The sequence below is a fragment of the Dasypus novemcinctus genome, chromosome 13 (genome assembly GCF_030445035.2).
Source record: "Dasypus novemcinctus isolate mDasNov1 chromosome 13, mDasNov1.1.hap2, whole genome shotgun sequence".
Lineage (NCBI taxonomy): Eukaryota > Metazoa > Chordata > Mammalia > Cingulata > Dasypodidae > Dasypus > Dasypus novemcinctus.
The window spans coordinates 8,178,554-8,203,372 of record NC_080685.1 but is presented as its reverse complement, the minus strand read 5'-3'; the positions used below and the strand labels follow the sequence as shown (position 1 = coordinate 8,203,372).

Genomic DNA, 24,819 nt, shown 5'->3' with positions numbered 1-24,819 from the left:
CTTCCAATCCATGAGCATGGAATATTCTTCCAGTTATTTAGGGCTTTTTAAAAATTATTAGGGCTTTTTAGAAATTGAGTTGCAGTTTTCTGAATACAAGTGCTTTATATCATTGGTTAAGTTTATTCCTGCCTATTTGAGTTTTATCTGTCATATTTTATTTTCACTATTATTTTGATACTTTTAGTTACTTTTATTGATATAATCTTCATTTCTGTACTCTCTTCCAGGCCCCTCTCTCCTGTCTTTTCTTTTCAGGCTCTTGCACACCCTTTAGTATTTTCTGGAAATCTGGTCTCTTGCTTAGAAATTCTCTCACTTTCTGTTTAATCTGTGAATATTCTAATTTCACCCACATTTTTGAAAGACAGTCTTGCTGGATATAAGATTCTTGGCTGGAAGTTTTTCTTTTGTAGTATCTTAAATATATCAGACCACTGTCTTCTTGCCTCTGTGGTTTCTGGTGAGAAATCAGCACTTAATCTTATTGGATATCCCTTATATGTTATGCATTGCTTTTCTCTTGCTGTTCTCAGAATTCTCTCTTTGTCTTTGGTATTTGACATTCTGATGAGTATGTGTCTCAGAGTTGGTGTATTTAGATTTTTTCGGATGGGACGTGGAGCCTCTACTGCTGATTCTTCTCTGCAGACGGGCATCTCCTCCTTCCACTCCTTCAAGGATGTGGCAGGATGCTCTTCTCGTCCCCTGGAGCCCCAAAACAGGTGCCTCAGCTAGCTCTAGAGAGCTCTGAGTGCTTACTAATTGCCCTGTAGCAGGAACTGACTCTAGGAGCTCCTTACTCCACCGCCATCTTGCTAGTTCTCTCTCGCTTGCTTTTTAAACCAGGAATTATTCTGCTCCTTTGTTCATGATAGGGGAGGAGTCCCAGCTATTTGCTGTTTTGATTGATTATGCCATCCATCAATCCCCCAGGAGGGCCCAATGGTAAGTCCCCTGGAGAATATCCAGGGCTTCTCCTGGCTTCCAGAGGAAATCTCATTCCGAATGGGATTGCTTGTGAGGGTCTTCCAGCAGCCATCTTGGGGGTATCGAAGGACACATGGACTTCTTGCCAGGTTCCAGATCCATCTATTGATTCCCTGTCTAGCTTGCTTCAATATTATCTTCCTTTTGATTGGCTTGCTTAATCCATCCATATTTTTTGTTATTAATATTGTTGGATTTACATCTACTATTTTGCTTTTTATTTGGTATATCTCTTTTTTTCCTGTTCCTTCTTTACTCATTTTGTATTAAGTGGGTATTTGCTAATGTAGCATTTTAATTCCTTTAATGATTTTTAATTTGAAAAATATTTTCTTACTGTTTGTTCTTGAGCTTACTATATATCTATATCTATATATAAACTTATCAAACTCTGCCACTCATTGGTCACAGGTTGTGCTTATGCTCCCTTGGATATTTGGATAGTCACCCTTTGCTATTGCGTGTGTATTGAGCTTGTTAGAAAGAAATCTTCTTCTGGAAGAAAATAAGGCTCACCTGATTGTGGAGAAGAAAAGAATTTACTCTCAATCTTACACGAAGGGGCGCACAACCAGAAAACATGGCTGGCTTGCTGAACAATTTGTACCCCTAAGCCTAGCACGCAAGCCCTTCCTCTGTTTCTCCATAGATTGGATACTTCAGAAGTCACAGCCTATCCGAGAAGATCTAACTTTCCCGCACAGAAGTTTGTGATTAACCGCTTTCCCCATAACATTTCAACCATTTTAGTTTTTACCTGCTCCCCTTTGTCAAATAAGTAATGGAATTTAGTGCTGAATTGGTATTGACTTAGCTCTTTCTAGGGCTTCTCTTTTATTGCCTATAGGACTGGCTTAAGCTGGTTTCCTTTGTTGCTGTTTAACCTGGGAGTGGGAGACTGAGGCAGTAGGCTGCCAGGTTACATTAATCAATATTTTCTTCCTTTATGTGAAAACTAAACTAATCTTTGTTTCTTACAAGCTTAGAGTTTGCTATCACAGTTCAAGGTGTTTATGACCGCACCCCACATTTAGCTAGGGGATAGAAGTTTGCTTTTCCCCCCTCCAGTCACTCTTGAGCTTGTGAAGCCTTGGATGTGCAGTCTTTCAGACTTCCAAGGATGTAGGTGGTTTTATTTTTATGCCTGGCTTCCTAGGAGTTGTCTCTGAATCAGAACAGCTTATTGTTTTGCTGGGTTTTTGTTAGAGGCTATGCTAAGCCCCTAACGCCAGTGAAGCATATGCCATTTGCAGATGCATCTTGTGTGTGGCTTGGAGGAAAATATCAGGTCTGCATTCCGTTCTAATTTGTCCCTGAGTAAATACAACCTGGTGCTTATGCACAACCCTCCTTTCCCCTGGGGCTGACTGTGACCCTACGAGGGCTCTTCTTGCCTGTCAGTCTACCTGGTTCTCTGTAAACTTCTGGTTGCTCTACCCTTTGGCTAATTGCTGCTAGTATCTTGGAGCTCTGAGTGCTTTCTTATTTTCTCTCCACCAAAATTCCTTTGTTTCCTTCAAAACCCTGAGACTTGGAATTCTTCACTCTGTTCCAAATGAAGCCAGTCCCCTCAGGCAAAGCTAAAGAGCTCTTACCTCTTTTGGCTGTGGTCTGTTTCTCCTCCTGGGCTGAACCTCTGACCACTGCAGGAGAGCTGGAGGCAGGGAGATAGCTTCCCTTCTTCCAAGATGGCCCCCATCTCTACCAGTGTGTACTGGTGGGAGGGGGCAGCCCTGGCCCTCTTGGCCTGCCCTCCCAGCATGGAACCTCTGCCCGATGAGCAAGCTAGGGTGGGAGTATCACCATCTGTCCTATAAATGGCACCTTGGTAGAGGAAGGGGGCCCCGCCCTCAGCTTTACTCCTAAGGGTAGAGATTCTGCTGCCGGGGAGCTGGAGGATAGAAGATTGAAGAAATACTAGTGGCTTGCTGCCAGGATAGTGCTGCAGCTGGGAGCTCCAGGGAGCGGGAGCCACTGTCTTCTTGAGCACTCCAGGCGGGAGCAGGGAGCCGGGAGTAGTTTCCCTAAACCCTGGGTTTGGGAGGAAGGGAATAGGTCACATGGTGCACATGCAATGGATTCTTGTGTTATTATTGAGGTTTTGTAAATATTTTTGAATGAAGGTTTCTCGGTTTGCTTTATGTCCTTAAGACAATTTCTATACACTTAAAATGATGTAAAAAGTATTCTTTGTATTTATTTTGTTGGGGAAAGCATCCACCTCACTCCTCACTGTGCCATTCTGGAACTTGGTCTTCTTGATGTGACTTTTAAAAATTATTTTGAGTAAGTGGTTAATATGGTTGTGCCATAACCATCGCAGGTCAATTTTATTAATATTAGTTGGAAAATGTTAATTATATCAAGAAGGGTACCCATGAGTTTGAAGGATATCTCACTATAATAAAGAAATCCTGGAACTCCTTTTTTTTTTTTTAATGTCAGAATTGCAGTGTTAGTCCTTAGAGTTCAGAAAGTGGTGATCTTTCAAAACAGAGTTCCAAGTTGAACAATTGGAGTTGGGGAACAGGATTCCTAAGGGAGAGAGCCTAACAAGGGTAGGTAGTTGGCTATAGAATTTCAGTTCCTAGCATGACCAGAGGTCTAAAAGCTCTAGAAGAAACCACAAAATAAAATAGGGCAGCCATTTATAATGCAACTGGGCAGTAATAGGAAAGACTAAGGGGAAAATGACAACTCCATTGATATTTGGGTACCAAAGAACTCATTCCAGGTAAAAAATGATGCTGGTTTTAAAGTGACAAGATACATCCCAAGCTCTTTCTGAGTGGAGTGATAGAGCACTAAATATAGCATGAGGTTAGTTAAAATTGATTTCACAACCAGTTGAAATTGCAGGTGTAAGATCCTCTATAACTGTAGCCCAGATAAGTTGGGGAAGGCAAGAACTGAGAGAAAACAATTTCTTGAATTGTGCCCTTGGCTAGTTGTATCTACTTTGCTGCTCATCATTGCCATCTAAGTGGACTTGAAGTATGGTTTTCATTGTTAACACTGTATTCTATTTTCCTGCTTTAAGATTAAATTCACATACCTTTTATCAAGCTCATGTTTACCTATATGAACCTCGTAATATTGCTGTTTTTATCCTCTTTACCTTAACTTCCAATTGTCTATATTGATTCTGCTATATTTTATTTTATGTCAAATTCATTTTCATCAATAGTTCTTCTAATAAAGGAAACACATTAGACAAAGAGGGGATAGCAAAATAAAACTCATTGGCAAAGTATTTATAATTTTGAAAGAATGATAAAATAAATATGTGCAGAAATAACATACAAATCATATTAAAAATAAGGTGGGAGTAAATATCAAGAAAGAACTACATAGCAAGTTCTACAGAGTTCAAAAGGGCCTATTATATTCAGTTGGAATGAGAGGTAAGGGAAAGCAGGAGGAAAGACTTCAGTAAGAAAGGAAAATCAGAAACAATCCAAGAAGTGTGATTGGAATTCCAGAGGTGGAAACGGAAAAGGGAAGGACACAACTCACAGAAGGGATAGCACATGAGGTGAGGGAACGGACAATTGCTGAGCATGTTCGGAATGTAACAGAGGGCTAGGCTGTAAGGCGAGAATGCCAGTTTGGACCACAGCAGGGAAAATTTGAATAGGCATTCAGCACATAGAGAGTCATAGGTCATATCAAGTCAATGAAAATTTTAAACAAGAGGTGGAACATTTACAAACTTCTTCCAGAGTTAATTCCAGGAGTAATCAGTTGGGTGAACTAGTGTGGGTTGAATAGAAGTTAAGATGTCTATTTAAGAGAAAATTTCAAACAGGATACACATGAACTAAGTTGACAAAAAAGTGGAAATGGGTGTGAGAATTATTAGATAGGCAATTTTCAGAGAGGTAAAAATTGTTAGGATAGAAGAGGAGAAGGAGAAGGATTCCAATACAGTTCCACATGCCATGCACCAGCCCCGCCCATTCCCACCAGCTACAATGAAGCCATTGGCAAAGGCCTTCCCATATTCTGCTTCCTTCTTTCCTTTCTATCTCTTTATCCTGTCCACCTTCTGGCCAAAATTAATCTTAACCCTTACTATGAAGCCTTCCCCGGTTTTCCAGGAGACATTGCCACTCTCTGGACTGAACTCTTACCTCAGTAGAGATTTGCCATCATGCTCCTGTAGGAAGTTAAAGAAGTGATGGCTCATAGGAACAAAAACAAAAATCTGAACACTTAAGTTCTCTGTCGCATGTATTTCACACCCTGGTATTTCCTAACCCATGGGTCAAATGCTACCATGGCCAAAGCTTATCTGTAAATTAACTCAGTAGCTTATATGATGTTGTTACTTCCTTTGTCTCTGATAGTTGCAGAGACTCCAGCTAATTTGCTTGTCTACCCCTTAATCCTCTGTACCACCTTTTGCCTTTCTCTTGTTAACTCCCTTGTTCTTCATCAGCCTCTTTTTTTCAGACTGCTTCTCCCTTAGTTTTCTACTATGAAACTCTATCCTTTTGCCTTTTGATAGGTTTTATATAAAAGAATGCTACCTGACACCATTGCTATGTCTATCAAGCTTCCCTTCCTCCTCCACCCCACCAAATATTTAGGTCTGGGATGGGTTCCTGGACGATAAAATATAAAGCATACCTGCATATGGGCAGACATGTTCACTGCCCTATACATTGAAGAAATAAGAGAAGCTTGTGGACCGAGGAGAAAGGTAAGGCTGACATTAGGAGAGGAGATTAGAGGAGAGAGAATGTCGTGAAGGCCAGCTGTGCTTGAAGACAGTCTCAGCCTCGAACTACAGAAAACACACCAGGCTCCTTACGGCACACTTCCTTGATGGTGACAATGAACTCAAGTTGAGATTCTATCACTTGCAACCCAAGAAATCTTAACAAATAGAATGAATTTCTCTCTCTCTCTCTTTCCTTCTCTTTCCCTCACTCTCTCTCTCTCTGAACTATCTAAATAGATTATATCCCTTGAGGTTATATCCCTTAAGATGGATGGGATAAATGATTTTATTTAAAAACCAAAACAACATCTCTAATTAGAATGAAAAAAATTCCTCTACTAGAAAATCACATAAGGATAAAATCTTAGAGCTATCAAATTAGTTATTGCTGCGGAAAAAACAAATTTATATTCAAGATGAACTGGGAGAGATTTACAAGTAACTAGATTTTACTTGTTTGTATTTTTTAGTCATAATTCTTCTGGAAAATGGCAGCTTTTGCCTATGAAAAGAATAATTCTCTGTTAAGACACTGACTGCTGTCAACTGTAACATGGGTAGAGTCATAAAGTCATACCAATTAGATGCAGCTTTGATTGAATGATTGCAGCCAAAAAAGAGTTTGGGTTGCAAATTTTAATCTCAGTATTCCTACTTAACTTTCATTAGAGGCTGACTCTGCTTTCTCATCTTGCTTTTACTATTGAATTCAGAATTGCAAATTACTTTCTCCTGTAGAAAGTCTTCTTAAAGGAAAAAGAGAATTATAGGCAAATTTAAATTATACCTGCCACCACCTAATTGCCTTATGAAAACCAAGAAGCACTTTAGTGATCATTTCCCCCATTTTCATAGCTGGCAGTTAAAACGATGATACATGCAATAATTTGAAATTATGTGTGCCTGGGAAAAAGCCCATTTAATATGCCCATTTAGGCTCTCGTTTATATCTCCAAATGCCTGTGCTTAATGGTGGGTTACATTAAGAAGTTGGAAAACTTCCTTTGAAATTTTGATTGATTCATTTCTCCTTCAGCACTCCAGAGAACAAAATGTTTTACCTTTCCCTCATAGATATATTTTGCCTCCAGGCAGGGTGTCTCTGTAAAGCTCCCGGCTTAATGAAATCAATAGTAATGAGACGGAGATAAAGTCCTGGCAAATACAGCTCCCAGTAAATTTAATTAAACTTCCGTCGTGGTTTAGAACAGGAGAGAACTAAAAAGGTTTCCAGGCAGTGATTCTGCTCTCATGGGTTTGGGGGGGTCCCCTGGCTGGCGGCCCCTCGCGAATCGCGAGCCGCTGTCCTCACAGACGGCGTCCCTGCGGGATGTGCGCCCAGTGTGGGCACCAGGGCGGTTTAACCCGCGCAGGATTCGGCGTGCGACGTCAGAAGCGCTGACGTGACCCCTGAACTCTGCTGAGGGAAAGGCTAATCACCAACGCCCGCGGAAGAGCAGCGCGGCGGCGCCGTGGCTGGAGAGCCGAGCCTGGCAGTCTGCGCGGCACCTGCACAGGCAGGAAGGCGGCCTCCGGCACGGCCGCCCCTTCGCCCTCGAGTTTGGAAGGAAGAGAGTCCTCTGAAAAATTCTTGCATTAAATGGAACAAAAAGGATGCGTGTTTTAAGATTCTGTGCACTGAGTGCTTCTTTCCCACTATTTTTACTGTGGAGGTTTTATTTTATTGCCTGTATTTCCTCAAATATCAGAAGAAAGGGGGAAAAGCATTTAAAACACCGCAAGACTGGTCCTATATTAATTTAATATTTACCGTTGCTTTGGGTCTCTCAGGAAAAAAATCAGACGTGGCTTTCACAAATGGCAGCCATTTTGCTGAGCCTCCATTACGGGCCAGGCGCGTTACAGATTAGCCAGCCTAAACTGAGGGAGTAAGGTTTCTTTCCTCAAATTCACATCTAAGGGTAAACAGATAGTAATACTCATAACAAAAATGTGAAGGGCTCCATAATTGAGGTATCAAAACGTTTTGAGAGAGTTGAGCCATTGAAATCCTCAAAAATACTTTGCAAAAGAGGATTGTTCCCTTTTATCACTTAACCTAGTGAATCAGTTTGTATAAAAAATTACTTTTGCAAGGAATATTCAATGCAGTTCTTCTCTCTCATAAAGAACGCTGAGAAGCTAATTCATCAATATGACAGCAGAGACATTTTCATCTTGTAAATATAGGTAATCTCTTTTTCCCCTTTCTGGTGACTATTCCTTTTCAGTGTTTACATATTTCTTGGGTATGTGCACAGATATTCTTCCCAACATTTCTCCTAATTGAATCCCCTTTCCTTCAGGAGCCAACACTAGCACAGTCCTCTATGAGAAATCCAAGACAGAACTTGTCCATAGGCATTTCTGTCTACTGTATGATTTGTGATTTTTTGCTTTTAATAAATATTAGGCACTTGATCACAATTATCTTTGCCAGCTGGATTGTAAACACCCCCAAAAGAGTGCCTTTGGCTTTCTGGTTTTGTGCTGAGGGAAGAAAATTATCTTTATGAGGGTGATGATGATGGCATTATGGTAAGCATTTAATTTAGCATATAATTTCATTAAAGCAACTTAGTTGTTGATACAGCTTGTAAGGGACAGAGCTAGGATTCAAACTCAGATCTGACTGCTCCAATTGCAGACTCTTAATCACTTTGCTATTTGCATTGAAATTAAAGTGTGGACAGTTGAAAACCAATACGTTTGTAAGAAGGCAGTGTTAAATTTAGTGAGCTCACCTGTCTGTCTCTGAGAGGTAACTGGCCCTTTGGGGGGAGTAAGTAAAGCTTACCTACTTGAACAGTGATGATGATTTCCTTAGATGTCGACAATTTTGTAGCTAGAAGAAACCTTACAGATCACCTGCTTTAACCTCTTATTTTAAAAGTGAATACAAGAGATTGGGAGAGAGAACCTCACTGACCTAAAGTTGCACCCTAGTCTTCTGTTCGTGGAAGAGCGTTTCGTATCTGTTGCTCAAAGTTTCCATGTTACTCCACCTCTTCATCAGACACGGGAGAGTGAAACACACTGTGACTCTCTCCAACTCAATGGCATCCTTATAAGTGTGTGTGTGTGTGTGTGTATAGATGCTTGAGAAGCTTTTGGTACATGTGCTATCTGAGCCTTTTTGATCTTAAAGTAAATTACTAAATTACTAAGTTGTCCCAAGGAGTTTTAATATTTATTGGAATTACTAAAATAGTTCTCTTTCCTCCCTCTTGCTATGTAGCTTGTCTGATTGGTTTGCCTGCTTTCAGTATTCCCCTCCTTATCCCATTTGTTATTACTAGGTGTGGTAAAGCAGAGAATAAAGTTTGTTGAAACCATGCTAAATATAAAAATAGACTGAGTCTATGAATGCTTGAGGGTATTTCCGTGGATAAGATGGATGTGCTTTCTATGTGGACTTTGTGACTGATTTTAGCTTTTAGAAACCAGTTTGTTTTTTCATTGTAGGCTGTGGTAAGGATCATGGATCAGTCATGCCTGAATAATTATTGAAATGGTGAAATATGCTTCCATATTCACATTTTCATGTAACTGTTACATCTAGAGCACACTCCCATTTTTCCATGGCTTAATATTTTTTCTATTTTGGAAATTATGGTGCAGAAAAATAATGATTAAAAAAAAATACCACCACGGAGGTCTTTTCAATTCCCAGAGCTTTCTCTTCTGGGTTCCGGTAAATGGAGAGGTGATGTGACTTTGCAGCAGACAAAGCCCTTGTACTCACAGCTGCGCACTTTAATTCCACCTCTAATCAGAGGTGACTGTCTCCATTTCCCTGGGTGCTGAGCTGATTAAATTGTGAGTCAAAGACGGTTCCATGTCTGTTTAATCTGGCCTGGTTTAAGCCTTTAAGTGGATAATACAAGGGCTTAGAGGCTGATACTAGGCAAGGCAAAGCAGCTTATTCTTCATTTCTGCACATGGTGTCAGGTAAATGAAGGGCACAGAGAAACCAAATAAAAAGTCATGACGATATATATATTTTTGTGTTTCTATACTTAGATGACATATCTTTAATAAATAAGAGGTGGGGAATGTGGTTATTGTTGGGTCTTTGGGAACCCAATTCAAAACCCCTGTCTTTCCTATCTAACTTCTTAACTGATGGAGAACTATAATCCAAAGCATAAGGCAGATAGGGGTAACAGGACCACCTCAAAACTGATAGCAGATCAGCTGTCACTGGCGAGCATTTGTGCCAAGTAAGCTTCAATGCTGGAAGCCTTGCTGACCAGCCCCGCTCACCAGTTTGTGGGTCCTGCCCAAACGGCAGGCCTGGGGCCACATCTGCAGAGCAGGATGTGGGTTCCCTGTCAAGAGAAAAGAGATGGCACCCGCAGGCCAATTTCTCATTCCAACTCTTCTGTCAGATAAGTCAGCCTCGCTCTCCTGGAGTGGAGTGAGTTAGGGGCTAATGGGGCACTTTCTCCACATGAACAGAAACCAGAAGAATGGAGCCTAAGCGTTCCCTAAGCATCAAGAGTGTGTGGGCATTTGAAATCCAATTTTTAATTGTCTCATCTATGCATAGTGGTTTTTTTCTAAAGATTTATTTTATTTATTTATTCCACCTCCCTTGCCTCTTGCTTGCTGTCTGCTCTCTGTGTCCATTCGCTACATGTTCTTCTGCGTTTGCTTGTCGCCCTTTGTTGTGTCATCTTGCTGTGCCAGCTCTCCGCAGGCCATCAGCTCTCCACGGGTGCGGGCCGTGAGCTCTCCGTGGGGCACAGGCCAGCCTGCCTTCACAAGGAGTCCCTGGGAAGCAAACCCAGGGCCTCCCATATGGTAGACAGGAGCCTAATGGGTTGAGCCACATCTGCTTCCCTGCACAGTGGTTTTTAAATACAATTTTATTAAACTATGTCACTCATACATGAACATACATAAACAGTAAGTGTCTAGTAAAGATGTGAACTTACAAATCAAACATACACATCATCATATGGGGCTTCCATATGTTACCCCACCACCAACACCTTGCATTGTGGTGAAACATTTGTTACAAACTATGAAAGAGCGTCGTCCAAACATTACCACTAACTATAGCCCATATTTGGTGTCTTTTCCCCCAACTCACCTGATTATTCACACCCTGTATTAGTATTATATGTTTGTTAGAGTTCATGAGAGAATGTTCTCATATTTGTCTGGTTAACCGCAGTCCATCTTTCACCACTGCAACCCAACCCCACGAAGAACACAGTGAAGGAATTGTCATACAAAATATCATTTTACAGAAGAGGAAAACTGGTTCTTAAGAGAAGATACTGAACTTGCTCAAAATATTACTGATAATAAATAGAGGTGCTGCAAATCAAATGTAGACCTGTCTGAGTCTGAAATAGGCTCTTTCCACATCTCCATTTCTTCCTTATATTAGTACTCTGATAATACTTATCTAAGTAAATAAGCTTTCTGAGCTGAAAGCTATTCTGAAGCTGTTGATGAGAATTTGATTATTCATTGATATGAAGTTTAGACTGTGAATTTTTTTTTTATTTTATTTTAAAAGAGGTTTTATTTTATTTTTTTGCTTTTTATTTTATTTTATTTCTTTTAGACTGTGAATTTTTTGACTTTTTATTTTGAAATAGTTTTAGAGTTACAGAAATGTTGTTCAAATAATGCATAGAATCCCCATAAACCCTTTAACATATTACATAACCATAGTGTAGTTATCAAAAACAGTAAATTAGCATTGGTATAAGACTATTAACTGGACCACAGACCTTATTTAAGCTCTTCACCATTGTCTTCTTTATTGACTGGATTTTTTTGAGGGTAGGAACTGTATTATATTCATTTTCTTTTCCATGGAGCTTAGTGTTAAGTCCAGTCTAGAGTAGGTGATCAGTAGACGTTCATAGAATAAGTGAATGAATGAATGGATTTTGATCTCTGGGCTACGACCTGTGTGTGTTTGTGTTTATGTGTGTGTATGTGCCACAGGTTTATAAGCACACAAGAAAAGTCTGAGGTTATAATTTGAATGAATATCTTTCAGAGCTAAATTTCATATTAGGCTTTGTGAATCACTGTCCTTTAAAACTGTAGAAATGTTTCTCAAGGGTTAAACTAGCCAAGTAGAAAGAAAGATAGATACAGTGGAACCTGCTAAATCAGCAGAAGGCTGGGTTTGCATTCATCCTGTTGTGTGCATGTGCGTGTTTCATAGCACTGTTCAGTGACCATCTGGGCAAGAGAGAGCAGTTACTTGTGATCGGTTCTGTATTTCTAGGAAGGTTTTAGAAGTCCAAGGTTAAATCAAATCCTAGCAGCTCTCTTGCCTGAAGAGGAAATCCAAACAGATGCTTATAAGTTTTCATATTTGCACTGAGTTTAGTAGAGCTAAGTGTGAATTTTGCTATGACAGTGTTTTCTGATAACTTCGAAAACAAACTCTCCTTTGTCTCAACGTTTATAAACAAAGGATGTGACACCAGGAGAGAGGCAGTATTCACACAGTACAAAATTCCTATTAGTAGCTTAATGGACCATAAAACGGCCATTTTTCGTGCTGCTTTCTCTGTCTCCTCTTAACCAAACTGAAAATATTAATGTGATAAAGTCTAGAAAGGAACTCATACGGTACTATTCTTGATAGGGGAAAGCTATTATCCAATTTTGTTATGAAAATTCATTTCTCTCAAAAGTTAGTTCATCTTTAAAAGGTTTTAATTATTTAATTATTGTTTTTTAGATGGAAGATGTCATAGCACGCATGCAGGATGAAAAAAATGGAATTCCTATTCGAACTGTCAAAAGCTTTCTTTCCAAGATACCAAGTGTCTTCTCTGGTAAGTTTGGATTCAATGTATCTCTATATTCTCCAGCAACATGTACCTAGTGAAGATATATTCTAGTCATTCACTACTGAAACTCTTTCTTACTCAGTATTCAGTAGTTACTCATAAAATACCTGTGCCATGTTTGTCCTCATGTTAGACATGTGAAATGGTGGTAAGATGAAACAAAGCAAAATAAAAAAACAAAACGACCCACTAAGAGAGCATTCTGTTAGTTGCAAAGACATAATAAACAAATGTGAAATTATACAGACACAGAAATAGATTAAAGATGTTTGAAATAATGTGCTATAGATTATATATAGAAGTTAGGAGAGTGAAGAGATTAATTAGGAGTCAGAAAGGGTTCTGCAAGAGCAGTGAGGGGTTGAGCTTGTAAGATGGAGAGGAGTTATTTTAAGTCCCAGACCGTTTTCACTGCCTGCTGTGTGTGCAGGGATGGGAGGGGACCAAACTGCAGAGAGCTGGCTGGTAGCCTGGAAGTTGTAGGAAATAGGAATGAATACAGAGAGTTGGCTTAGATTATGAGAGTCTTTGAACACCAACCAAAATTTAGATTTGCTATATGGGGGAATGGAGGCATTTAACCCTCATTTGTGGCAAATGCTATGATGAAGGTGTTCAGGGTGAACTGGCACTCAGCACGGGCTGCTGCCACTTGTAGGAGAGCTTGGGGTCAAGCTTCTGATATCCTAGGTTAAAAGAGTGGAGAGGACAAAGCATGAGGACTGGCAAGGAGGATGAAGGAAGACCTGAACTAAAGGGTCGTTGGTCGTTTTTCTTTTTGTTTTCATTGTGTGACTGAGACATAAAAGAGGAATCATCATCAGAAATAGGGGAACCCCCAGGTTTGACTTGGGGTGACTAGGGAAGCCCAGGAGGACAGCAGTTAGTTAGACAGAGGCGCTCTGTCTCCACGATGCGTGAAGGCCCAGGTGTGCAGTCGCGGGCATAGGGGGCTGTGGCCCGGCGCAGCGCAGGGAAGAGACAGGATGGACACACCCGGCCTTGGTGGGAGTCACGGGTGCGAGGGGCTGGCTGCTGGGCGGGATTCGCGTGCAGCCTTCTGTGCTTTCTCAAGGGACCGTCAGGAGAACTTGAGCCCCGGCAGGCGAGTCACACGTGGGAACAGAAGAGCAGCTCTGCAGTGCCGGGTGTCGGGCTCCAGGAAATGTCCTCCTTTAGGTGGAAGAGAGAACTTGGAGCAGGGAGACCCACGGCAGGGCGGCGTCTTGCCCTAGCGCCTCTTATCCTCCCGGGCTCCCCTTCACGCCCGCTCTGTGCCATTGTCTTGCTCTTCCTGGACAGGGTCCTGCATTTTCCCTTCTTTGTGACTTCTCTCCATCTTTTTACTCCAGCCAGACTTCCAGGCCTCCTGTCCCACTTCCAGGTCTTCCTGGCTGTAAAAGCTATCCAGGCTCTTTCGTGAAAACTGTCTGGATCCTCCTGTCTCTGTGTGCCCCATAAGACTCGACTTGTGCCTCTCTGATAGCAGTCATGACACCGACACCTTCTTTTTGTATATGTCCCTTACCCCTAATGAATGCTAAGTTCTTTGCTGTCAAGGACACTGAAAATTAACATTACATCTAAACATAAATGACAATTTTACTGATCTTTTGATGAGCCAGTACAAGGGATGAACTTGTTACTTTAAAATACTCTGATAAGGGGGTGCAAACTGAAATGCCTCCAGAATCCATGCAGATAAATGCAGGACGTTGCTGATCTGAACTAGGAATGTGGTTAATTTAACAGTGCATGGCCTCTGTAAAGGAATACCAATTCAGAAATGTTCATGGCAGCAAGCAAGCTAAAAAAATAGGTTTACCCATAGGATTAAGCTGGGCCGCAAGTTCGAGGCATCTGCTCTAGTGAAGATTAAATTTTGATTGAGTTCTTTAGAGAACAGTACATCACCAGCTATCTATTGGAGGAATTCTTGACTTAGAATGTTAGGATCTTGATCAAAAAGTAGGATTGAACATATAGATTGAGAATGAACCCTGGAAGCCCCAGGAATTGCTTTAATGTTCATTAACATAAGACAACAGTGGTAACTATTAAAGAGACTATAAATCACATTTTTATTGATGTAATTAGTTTTCAGTTGTTATTCTGTGTTCCCTAGAAGCTCTTCAGGAGTTTGCCCGTCTTCAGTTTCCATTAGATGCAGATGTACCTGCTATGTCTAGTATTTACCAGCCTCATATTACTCTCCCCAAATTACAGTGGCTTCAAGCCTCTCCTGCTTTACTAGCAGGGCTTCCAGTCTTTTTGAGAATTTACCTGGGGAGTGTTCATTCCAAAGTCCTTCTGTGGCCCTGCTTGCTTCCTGCTGCCTCACATTCTCCTGCAGAACTATTAAAGAAACAAGGGATTTGGTCACTTCTCCGTGCTCAGTGGAACTGGAGTTCAGCTGTGATGGAAGGACTGAGAAGAGTGCGAGGAGGGCAGCGCAGGAGTGGGAAGAGGACACTGTCTTTGCTCTGGACAGTTCCACCAAGGGACCAGGGACTTAGCGTCATACAGTCCTTTCGGGCTACCAGTTCCATTCCCTAAAATGGTTGTTACTCAAAGTGTGGTCCATGGGCCACTAGTACAGCAGCACTGGAAAGCATATTAGCAGTGCAGTGCCTGGGTCCCCGGTAAGCCCCCAGAAGAGGATCCCGGGGCTGCACTGGGCTCCAGGCCCACACTTGGGGCCTCCTCACGCCGGGCCCAGGGCCGACACGCCTGTGCAGGTGCCTTTTATTCTCACCCTGCGGCCCTTCCCAGGGCTCTGCTTCTCTTTTCTGCAAACTGTCCTGAGCTCATCCAGAAGGCTACCCAAGTTCATCTAAGAGGTTCATCCTTTATTAGTTTCTCGTGGGAAGGGAGATGGGCTTCCTTTACTCCCAAGTCAAGAGCCTCCCCCACCCATTAGATTGGTGGGTGTCAGCAGGCCAAAGGATGACTGAGCACGCCTCAGCTCCACCAGGCAGCACCCAGAAATGGAGGCCACGTGATGCCGGCACCTGTGCGGACAGCTGTGCTGAGGACGGGCTGATGCCACCCCCTTCCCCACGGTAGTGAGTTCCCCATTTGGCATCCTGTCAAGGAATCCAGATAATGCAACTGATGGTGTGGGATTTCTTTGCCTACTAAATTGCTTTTCCTCCAGCTAAATGGCCAACAGTTTCCTAATATTTCATTTTTAGAGTTGTTGATTTCTCCTGCTTCCATGCTCACAAGAAGGGGAAGAATCCTTGGGTAAATCCTCCATGCGAGGTCCTTAAATGCTCACTCTTGCCCCTCAGAACTCTCCGCCAGCTGCAGAGGTAGCTCGGGCAGCTCCAGGGGAGTGTGGCCTACCGTCCACAGGATCGGGGAATGGGTGCTGTGCGGTGGACCCTGGTGGAAGCTGGGTCCCTCAGAGGTCTCTCCCCTGGGACCCCACTTAAGTGTGTACTGCGCTGTGGTGACATAAACTCAGGGGCTTTGTAATTGCCACGGGCAGAGGGAAGCCAAGCAAGCTTGTCTGCAGATGGAGAGAAGCGAAACACGTGAATAAAGAGACGTCGCAACAAGGCGGCGAGTACTGGGTTCCGGGGCCTTTATTTAGTCCTACAACTTTGGGTTTCCTGCAAGGCCCCACAAAAACACCTGCTATTTGTTTTGTCATAGTTTTTAATGCTCCTTTTCTATTTCAAAATTCCCCATACCAGTATTTTTCACGTTGTCTCCAGGAGTGATACGTACATGGCACACATATTATAAATAAAGTTCTTATGGGTGCAAAAAATATGTGCATAACAGGTTTTATGAAAGGAGAATATACATTTTGGCTTGGATCATCTGCTGATCTGGAGACTGGCTGCAACAGATTTATTGAGGAGGTTCTTAGAAACCCTTACTGCAGATACTCAATTCTTTAGGACTGGGCTGGCACAGGGATTCTCTGTTTTAGACTGATAAAGATTATGATTATGATTGGCATCTGCTAGTCTTAGAGGCTTGCAAACTATATTTTCCTTTAGGATTTCACTCAACTCAACAAACATTGATCAGATACCCACTGTGTCTTGGTTACTATACTGGGTTTTGAGGGCCATTATTTTCATTTTAGTAGGGAAATAGAAATATTACACATAAGTCAGCATTAAATGTTCTCCTGGTATGATAGACTGAGGTGAGTTCTTTTAGTACAAGTAAAATAAATTGATTGTGAGAGCAGAACTGTTTAAGCACTATCACTTTATTAAATTGATTATCAGCAATCTGAATCGCATGCCTTTAACCCCCAGAAGAAATATTAGATTTTGGTATGATTTAGAAGCCTTTAGAGTAGGCTAATATATGATTGTTTACCTGCTATTTTGTAACTTTTGCAAAGTTACGTAAAAAAGATTTTTACTGCATGTATAAATTTATTTTATAATAGAACGCTAAGGAAATTTTATCTCTGAAGATAAATTTGCCTTTTTCCTTTTTTAAAATAGCAAGTAATTATGTAACCTGTGTTTTCCTTTTCCTTACTATTTTAGTTGCCAGGAGGTTCATTCCTGAAATAGTGTTTTGGGTGCTTTATTTCTAGAAAAGTATATTTCATTGTGATAACATCTAATATTATTTGGCTATAATTTTTTGGTTTATAATAGTGGATGCTTTATGGCGTTTAAGTGTATTACAACATGTAATCATGAATAGGCTTTAAATCCTGATGAAAGAAAGAATTGCCTCTTCAGTATTCTAATGTTTCAAAAGTGTTTGAGGGAAACGGACTTTGGCCCAGTGGTTAGGGCGTCCGTCTACCACATGGGAGGTCCGCGGTTCAGGCCCCGGGCCTCCTTGACCCGTGTGGAGCTGGCCATGCGCAGTGCTGATGCGCGCAAGGAGTGCCGTGCCACACAGGGGTGTCCCCCGCATGGGGGAACCCCACGCGCAAGGAGTGCGCCCGTGAGGAAAGCCGCCCAGCCTGAAAAGAAAGAGCAGCCTGCCCAGGAATGGCGCCGCCCACACTTCCCGTGCCGCTGACGACAACAGAAGCGGACAAAGAAAAAAGATGCAGCAAAAAGACACAGAAAACAGACAACCGGGGGAGGAGAGGGGAATTAAATAAATAAAAATAAATCTTTAAAAAAAAAAAAAAGTGTTTGAATGAGACCTTGAGATTTTTTGTGATAGCATTTAATCTTCATTATAAGAAGGATTTTTCAATTTTGATGACATCTATAATTTTTTCCAACTTTGGAGGGAAATATTAGTAATTTGGAGAAACTACTACTTAAAACACTTCAAGTAGTTACCATTCTCTCCATTTCATAGAGAAGGAAATGGAGGGTCAGAGAGTTCAAGTGTTTGGTTCAATTTTGCACAGCTTCTTAGTAATTCACACCCAGATCGGTCCAATTCCCTGCTGTCTCCATCACCACACATTGCCTTCCAGGTGTATTGGCCCCTGAGAGGTGAACACATACCAGAATCTGTAGGATTCTGGGTACTAGGAATTGTTACTTTCTTTTCCCAACGTGTCTTTCCCCAACAGAAACTCTTTAGCGTACTTGTCAGAAGAAAAAAAAATAGGAGCTTTTGTCTAAGTATCTGTGTGATATTGGGAAAACCACTGCAGTTTCTTTGTCTCTGAAATTTGAAGGTTGAATCTGATCATCTCCAAGTTTCCTTCCAACACAGACTATAATTCAGAGAAACCAGTGAAAAGGAAGTGTGAAAGAAGGGTGAATAGAAGAAGAAAACATGGCAGACTAGACTCCTGAGAAGATAGAGTGATAGAATGCAGTGAAATCTCACTCTATTTTCTTTCCCTAGACAATGTCACCCCAGCCTGTGGCTTTAACTCTAAGGTTTTTGTACTCTTCCAGATGTCCAGATCTTTCTCTGAACTCCAGTGCACTCAACTTCTTATGCAGTCTTTCCACTTGACGTCCCAAAGGAAGTCCACGCTCAGTTTGTCCAAAGTGAAATTCAAAGCCTTTTTCTCAGCCCCTGCCCTATCGTCCACTTCAGTAGAGTGCACATGCCAGAATGGCTGGAGTCACCTTGACCGACCCTTCCATAGCTCCTTTCTCATGTCTGTTCCATCAACAAGTCCTTTCTAAGCAGCCACGAAGTCCATTGGCTCTCTGTTTTCTACTCTTGTTTTACTGCAGTCCAAAAGATCATCTCACATCTGAACTATTGCATCAGCTCCAACTGGTCCCCACATCTGCTCTGGACTCACTGTCTTTCTCCACAGGGCCACCACGGGGGTGTTTTCAAGTCACACATCCAGTTCATTAAAATCTTTCTTTTGTTGCAGCACTACCACCCCCATCCTTAACCAAGACCCTTCAGCAGTGAAACGAGTCAGTCCTGCCTTCTCTTCGGACTCATCTTGTGGTGCCTTCCCTCCTGCTCTCCTCGTTCTCAGACGCCTCTTTTCAGTTCCTACAGTTGACATGGCTCCCCTTTCAATGTGCTTTCCATGGCCTGTTCTCTGGAATGCTTTTCCTTTCCCACATTTCCCCTTTACCAAGTTTAGACTGAGTCATACTAGCTCCAGGCCAGATTCCTTTCTTATATGCGCTCATAAACCTGCATTCCTTCCCTTCAGAGTCCTTCATTCCATTTGTAATTATAAACTCTTTAGTGATCGTATTTGATCATTGTCTGCATTCCAGAGTGCACTGTAAGCTCCATGAAGCTTCCATATACTCGCCCAGAAGCCTCAGTGCCACAGGGCTAACAAAGGAGGTGTCCATTAAATATTTGTTAGGTGGGTAAATAATAATTGCCAATTTTAGAGGGAATATTTGCCATCATGGATTAAGAATGCAGATATGCTACTGGGAATATGTGGCTTTGGCAACATACATAAATTATTTGGAGCTCTTTGCTAAAATTGTTTTTTGCCCTTTAACTCATATGCAGGTGAATACAATGTTCTCGTTTTCTCTGCCAGACCTATCGTGGCCATCCAGGGGCTGTTTTCATTCACTGGCTGCTAAAACAAAGACCATACAATGGGTTGGCTTAAGCTATGGGAGTTTATTGGGTCACGGGTGTCAGGAAAGACGTGCGGGCTGGTGCTGGCTGCTGGCAGAGCACTAAAAATGACCGTTGGCTTTAGTCTTACATGAATATAGTACATATAGTATTCTGTAGGAAAACAGTAGATTACAAAATACAAATTTTATTACAATTTCATTTATGTTAAATTGTGTATTTGTAAAGGAGATGCCTTAAAAGATTTTTTTTCCTGGAAGATTCATTGTGATTAGTTCTGAATGGTAGGGATACATGTAGTCTAGATCATACATGATTTAAATGTTTTAAAAATAATTTATTATACTTATATTCAGGAAAATAGTTGTTTTCATTTGAAAAGCAATATCCTCAAAATATTAACTATTTCTTTTCAAAATAAAAAGTTTCTCTATAATTTAATGAAATTATTTCTATTCACAATTTAAACCACACAAACAAAAACAGACATTAATTCCTTTCTGTTTCTTTGAGGTGGGTATTGGATGCTCTTGAACCACAGGTCCTGTGGAATCCTATTTGTTAATAACTAAATAAATACATGTTATGTGCCATCTTTGTGCTAAGCATTTTTCTAGGCCTGGAGATAAACAGAAATAAGCACAGTTTCTCTCCCTGAGGAGATAGACAAATAAATAAAGGGAGGTAATTTCCATGATAGAGGTCAACCCTGAGTGCTACAAGAGTGTGTGGAATCCAATCTGGGCTCCTAAAGTCCAAGAATTTTCTTGGAGAAGGTGATATCTGAATGTAGTTGTAAAGGATAACTCAGAATTACGAAAAGGGAGGACTTATGAAAAAACTCAAAGATGGGAAAGAGCATGGTAAACTCGGGGCTTTGCCAACTGCAGGAAGACTTCAGCACAAGGATGAGGTGTTTGGAGAGTGGGGGTAGATGAGTCTGCAGAGGATGCTGAAGACAGATTACATCTTAAGGAGTTAGAGTTTGATCCTGAAAAAGTAGGAAGTAATTGACAAATTTTAGGCAGGGCAATAGCATTGCCAAATTTTTTCACTCTGGAAAAATAAAGAAAATAAATACCAGTTTTTAGGGAATAGAGACAAGGATAGGGCTGAAGTAGTAATTTAGAGAAGAGATCACAAAGACCTGTCACAAGACAGGGGAAGTGGGGTTTAAGATAAAATAGTATGGATGTCTTAATGACTTAGGAAGGAACTTCATCACCAATTCAGTGTCAGCATTGGGCTGAGGGAGTGAGAAGGAAGGTGAGTCAAGGGAGAAGGCACAGCCAGTAGTGACTGGCATGTTTACAGCCTAGCGAATAAAAGCACAATGACGTCCTTCATATATGACCTGGGAAACATAGGTGGTTCCCTCCCCCACATCCTCTCTCATTCCTCTTGGAGGTGTGTGGGGAAGAGATAAGTTTTGAACGTGTTGAGTTTCATATCTTCATTGAACAGCCACGTGAAATGCCCAGGAAGCTGTTGGACCTATAGGTCTGATTCATTAAAGAGGTCCAGGGTAAAAGTATCATTTTGAAGATTTAGCAACACAAAATAATGGAAATGAAAGCATAGCTGAGATCTCTTGTGGAGTGTGTATGGAATGAGAAAAGAAAGGCCCAAAAATGGACCTCTGTGGAACAGGAAAGTTGGTTGCTATGTACTAGCTCTTCAATCCTGGTCAGCAGATTGGTTGACTCAGTTCTCTTGGAGCAGCGAGGGAGCAGGTGCCAGGGGAGATGTTCTGGTGAACTGTAAAGACCTTGTGGAAGCAACTGGCCATTGCTGTGTGCCATGTGATGAGATCTAGGCTCAGTGCCTCAGACGCCAGTGGTTGTATTTAAGTCTTATCAAAGAGAACAATCTTGCCAGTACATGAACTCTGAACTTTTCACTCAACTGCTTTATTTAAAATGGGTCATGCCTGTGCACTGTGAAGGAGTGGGACAAGCTATCACTGTTCATGGCATTTGGCTTAAAACCAGAGCTTGGCCAAATCTTAGATATAACTTGAATTACCCACCACCACCACTCTACCCCCTCCAAATTGACCTAGCTGAAAATGAAACATGCTTACTGGTGTGATAGTCCATGATTCAATAGGGTATCTGTACATTCTCATATTCTGAACATAAATTTGCTAGATCATTGTGAAAGTAAGAAGTCACCTTTTGGGTGATTTCCACTTCCTTCAATGGACTGACTATGCAATTGCTTTGTCTCCGTTTTAAGCCCAGCAGGAAATAAACCAGAGCTCTCTTTTCAGTTCCCTGTAAATGGTGTAGGTTTTCATTAAACCTGAATTTGACCGTACTTGTGAAACAACTCACTGAGATCATAAAAGTCTATGGGAATGCCTGTTGGCAGCTATCAAATAAAAATGTCCCCATTAAAGCAGATCATTTAACATGTTCGAAGAAGGAACTCACTGAATTAATTCTCAGGAGTCCAAAAGGCAGTTCCAGCTTGCATTGTGTAGGCTGTCTTCACTTTCTTGACAAACTCCTTTGAGGTGTAGAAGGCTTTAATTTTGAGGAAGTCCCATTTATCTATTTGTTCTTTTGCTGCTCGTGCTTTTTGTGTGAAGTTTTGAAATCTATGATAAGCTGGAGGTAAGTATTTGTACAGGGAAGGGATAAAATTGGGGTATAGGGATACCTTTGGGTGGGGCTTTGTAGGCTTGAGGGGGCTAGGGATGGGAGGATGGGTCAGATGGCCCAAATTTCAGGGAGGGTGGGGGGAACATTTGAACACAGGAGATTGTCAGATATGTGATTGAAACCATAATGTTGAGAAAACTCTTTAGAAAACATAATAAGGAAGGTTACCTGTTTAAGATGCTTAAGGAGGGACATCTGACACAGAGCAGGCTTCTAGGGAGCATGTGAGTGCTCATTTTTTCATAGTGGGTTATATCAGAGGGTGGAAACCCAAACAATGAGAGTAAAGGTATACCCACATCCCGGGGAGGACTGACATTCTCAAACAGAGGGAATCATATCTCTCAAGAGAATTGGTGGCTCCCAATTGGTTAGGGCAGTTGAGTATGTCAAGCCCTCAGCATTGTTGCAAGTATCTGTGAATATGGTCCTTCAAGTAATGAAGATTGATTGTCACTGTGGGCCCTGAAGGGAGGGGGAAAGAGGTATTGAATAGATGGAATCAGGGTAACTGTGGGGCAATGGAAGTGTTCCACAGGATCATGCAATGATGGATATAGGACATGTTAAATTACATTAAAAAAATGTATAAAAGTATATAGGCTAAAATGTAAACCATAATGTAAAACACAAGATAACTAAAAATTTAGAAAATTGTATAGTCTAAAATATAAATCATAATGTAAACCCAAATGGAAACATATTTGAAAGCTGTTGTTTCAATATCTGTACATCAGCTGCAGCAAATATAATATGAACATGTAAAAAGATCATTGCTGGGGAAGGGACAAAGTGTTTGATGTTGGATACATGGGAGTACTGTATTTTGCATATGTGAATTACTGTGATTGAAAACTTTTGTGAAGACAAACTTAATAATTAGAAAAAAAAAAAAAAGGATGTAGACACTGAGGAAAAAATGGAAGAAATTGCCTTGCCACTGTACATACAGGGCAGTGATGAAAGACAAAATGTAAAAAACAAAGCTTTTTCATTTTTTAATACTATAATTTATTCTTACTTTATTTAATTTTTCTAAATAAGTATGTATTCTATATCTAACCTTTAAACCCATCACTATATTCCATTTTACTATTAATAGAACCTGGCAATATATTAGGCTTCATTTCTGAAGAAGTTTTGGACTACAGAAAGGTTCAGCTATGGCAGGGGAGGAATACTGGTGTGGGGTGTTATTGATGGGGGGCACATGGTTGGAAGGAAGTTCTCCAAGGCATGTATAAAGGGTACATAAAAAATGTTTGGATATTTTCATGGTGGTTACAGTTAAAAATGCAACTGTGGGAGTAACGAGTTCCTAGCCAGGGGAGCTCTATCACATTCCCCAATGGAACAGCAACAATCCCCCAAGTGCAACGGCAAAGACCAATAAAGAAGGATGGTCCAACAATGAGCCCTTGCTACTGATGACTATGCTTATGAGCCTGTGCACCTGAAATATGAACTAGGCCTAGAGCTGCAGGATGCCTAAGAGTTACCTCCTGAGAACTTCCATGTTGCTCAAATGTGGCCACTCTCTAAGCCAAACTCAGCATGTAAATGTCCCAGCGTGGGGCAGGACTCCCAGGGATGAGCCTCTCTGGCATGGAGGGATTACTACCAAGCACCAGCTGATGATATAACTAAAAAAAGACCTTGAAGAAAAGGGTTAATTCAGACCAGCAGACTATCTCAGCCTACGTATAATACCAGGTGTTAAAAACTGCTTTTTGACCTTGAATAAAAGGGGGAAATGGAAAGGACAAATGAGTTTATGTGGCTATGAGTCTCCAAAAAAGAGTTGGGAGGTCATCAGAGGGGTCACACTTATGCACGCCTCAGCAGGGTCCCAGAGACAGCCAAAGTAGATACAAGCCTGTGTACTGGTTCTCTTGAGGGCTACAGAGACCCACAGGTTCTATGGTCATGGCAGATGGCTCTGGAGTTCAGTGCCATGTCAGTTCACCCTGCTTTGGAGTTTGTGTTCCTGAGTGTGATGGAGTTGGACTCAGATGTGACCTTTCTACACATACCTCTTCTGTTACTTTTACCAGACCTGGTTGATGCTGGGATTGGTGTATGCACAGAAGAACTGAATCTCTGGACTGTCCATGTGACAGCCAGGCCCTAAGCTTCAGCCTAAGCTTCAACTCCTATCCTCTGCTTTATTGGACTTACCCCAGCCAGTGAACAGGGAGGTGAAGAAGGTCAACCACCACACCAGGGGAGCCAAGAGTGGGTACAACTGCAAGCAGGAGAATTGCATCCATCATCCATGTGGAATCTAAGCCCCCTCTCGATATAGAAGTGAAGTGGACATAACCACCCCAGGGTCCACAGTATGAAGGAACAGAGTATGGATTAGAGTGGACTTACTGATATTGTACTATGAAACTATTGTGATTAGTAATGGAAGAAATTGTAGCATTTATGAGGAGAAAGTAGACACGGTAGCTGCTGTGGGTAGGGAGAGGGAAGAAGAGATAGGATGTGGGGGCAATTTCAGGACTTAGAGTTGTCCTAGGTGGTACTGCAGGGACAGATGCTGGACATTGTGTGTCCTGCCATGACCTACTGGGTGGACTAAGGGAGAATGTAAACTATAATGTAAACCATTATCCCTGTG

At 41.5% G+C, this 24,819-nt stretch overlaps 1 protein-coding gene across 7 annotated transcripts in view; it reads left to right on the top strand.

The window, feature by feature from the left end:
• The window catches only part of RGS7 (regulator of G protein signaling 7), a 530,807-nt gene that overhangs the window by 267,455 nt on the left and 238,533 nt on the right, over positions 1-24,819 (top strand). For all 7 annotated transcript variants that reach the window (XM_071207357.1, XM_058309479.2, XM_071207358.1 and 4 more), the window contains exon 3: positions 12,438-12,534. In XM_071207357.1, coding sequence (XP_071063458.1) covers positions 12,438-12,534 — 97 coding nt within the window. The remainder of the gene's footprint in view (positions 1-12,437; positions 12,535-24,819) is intronic.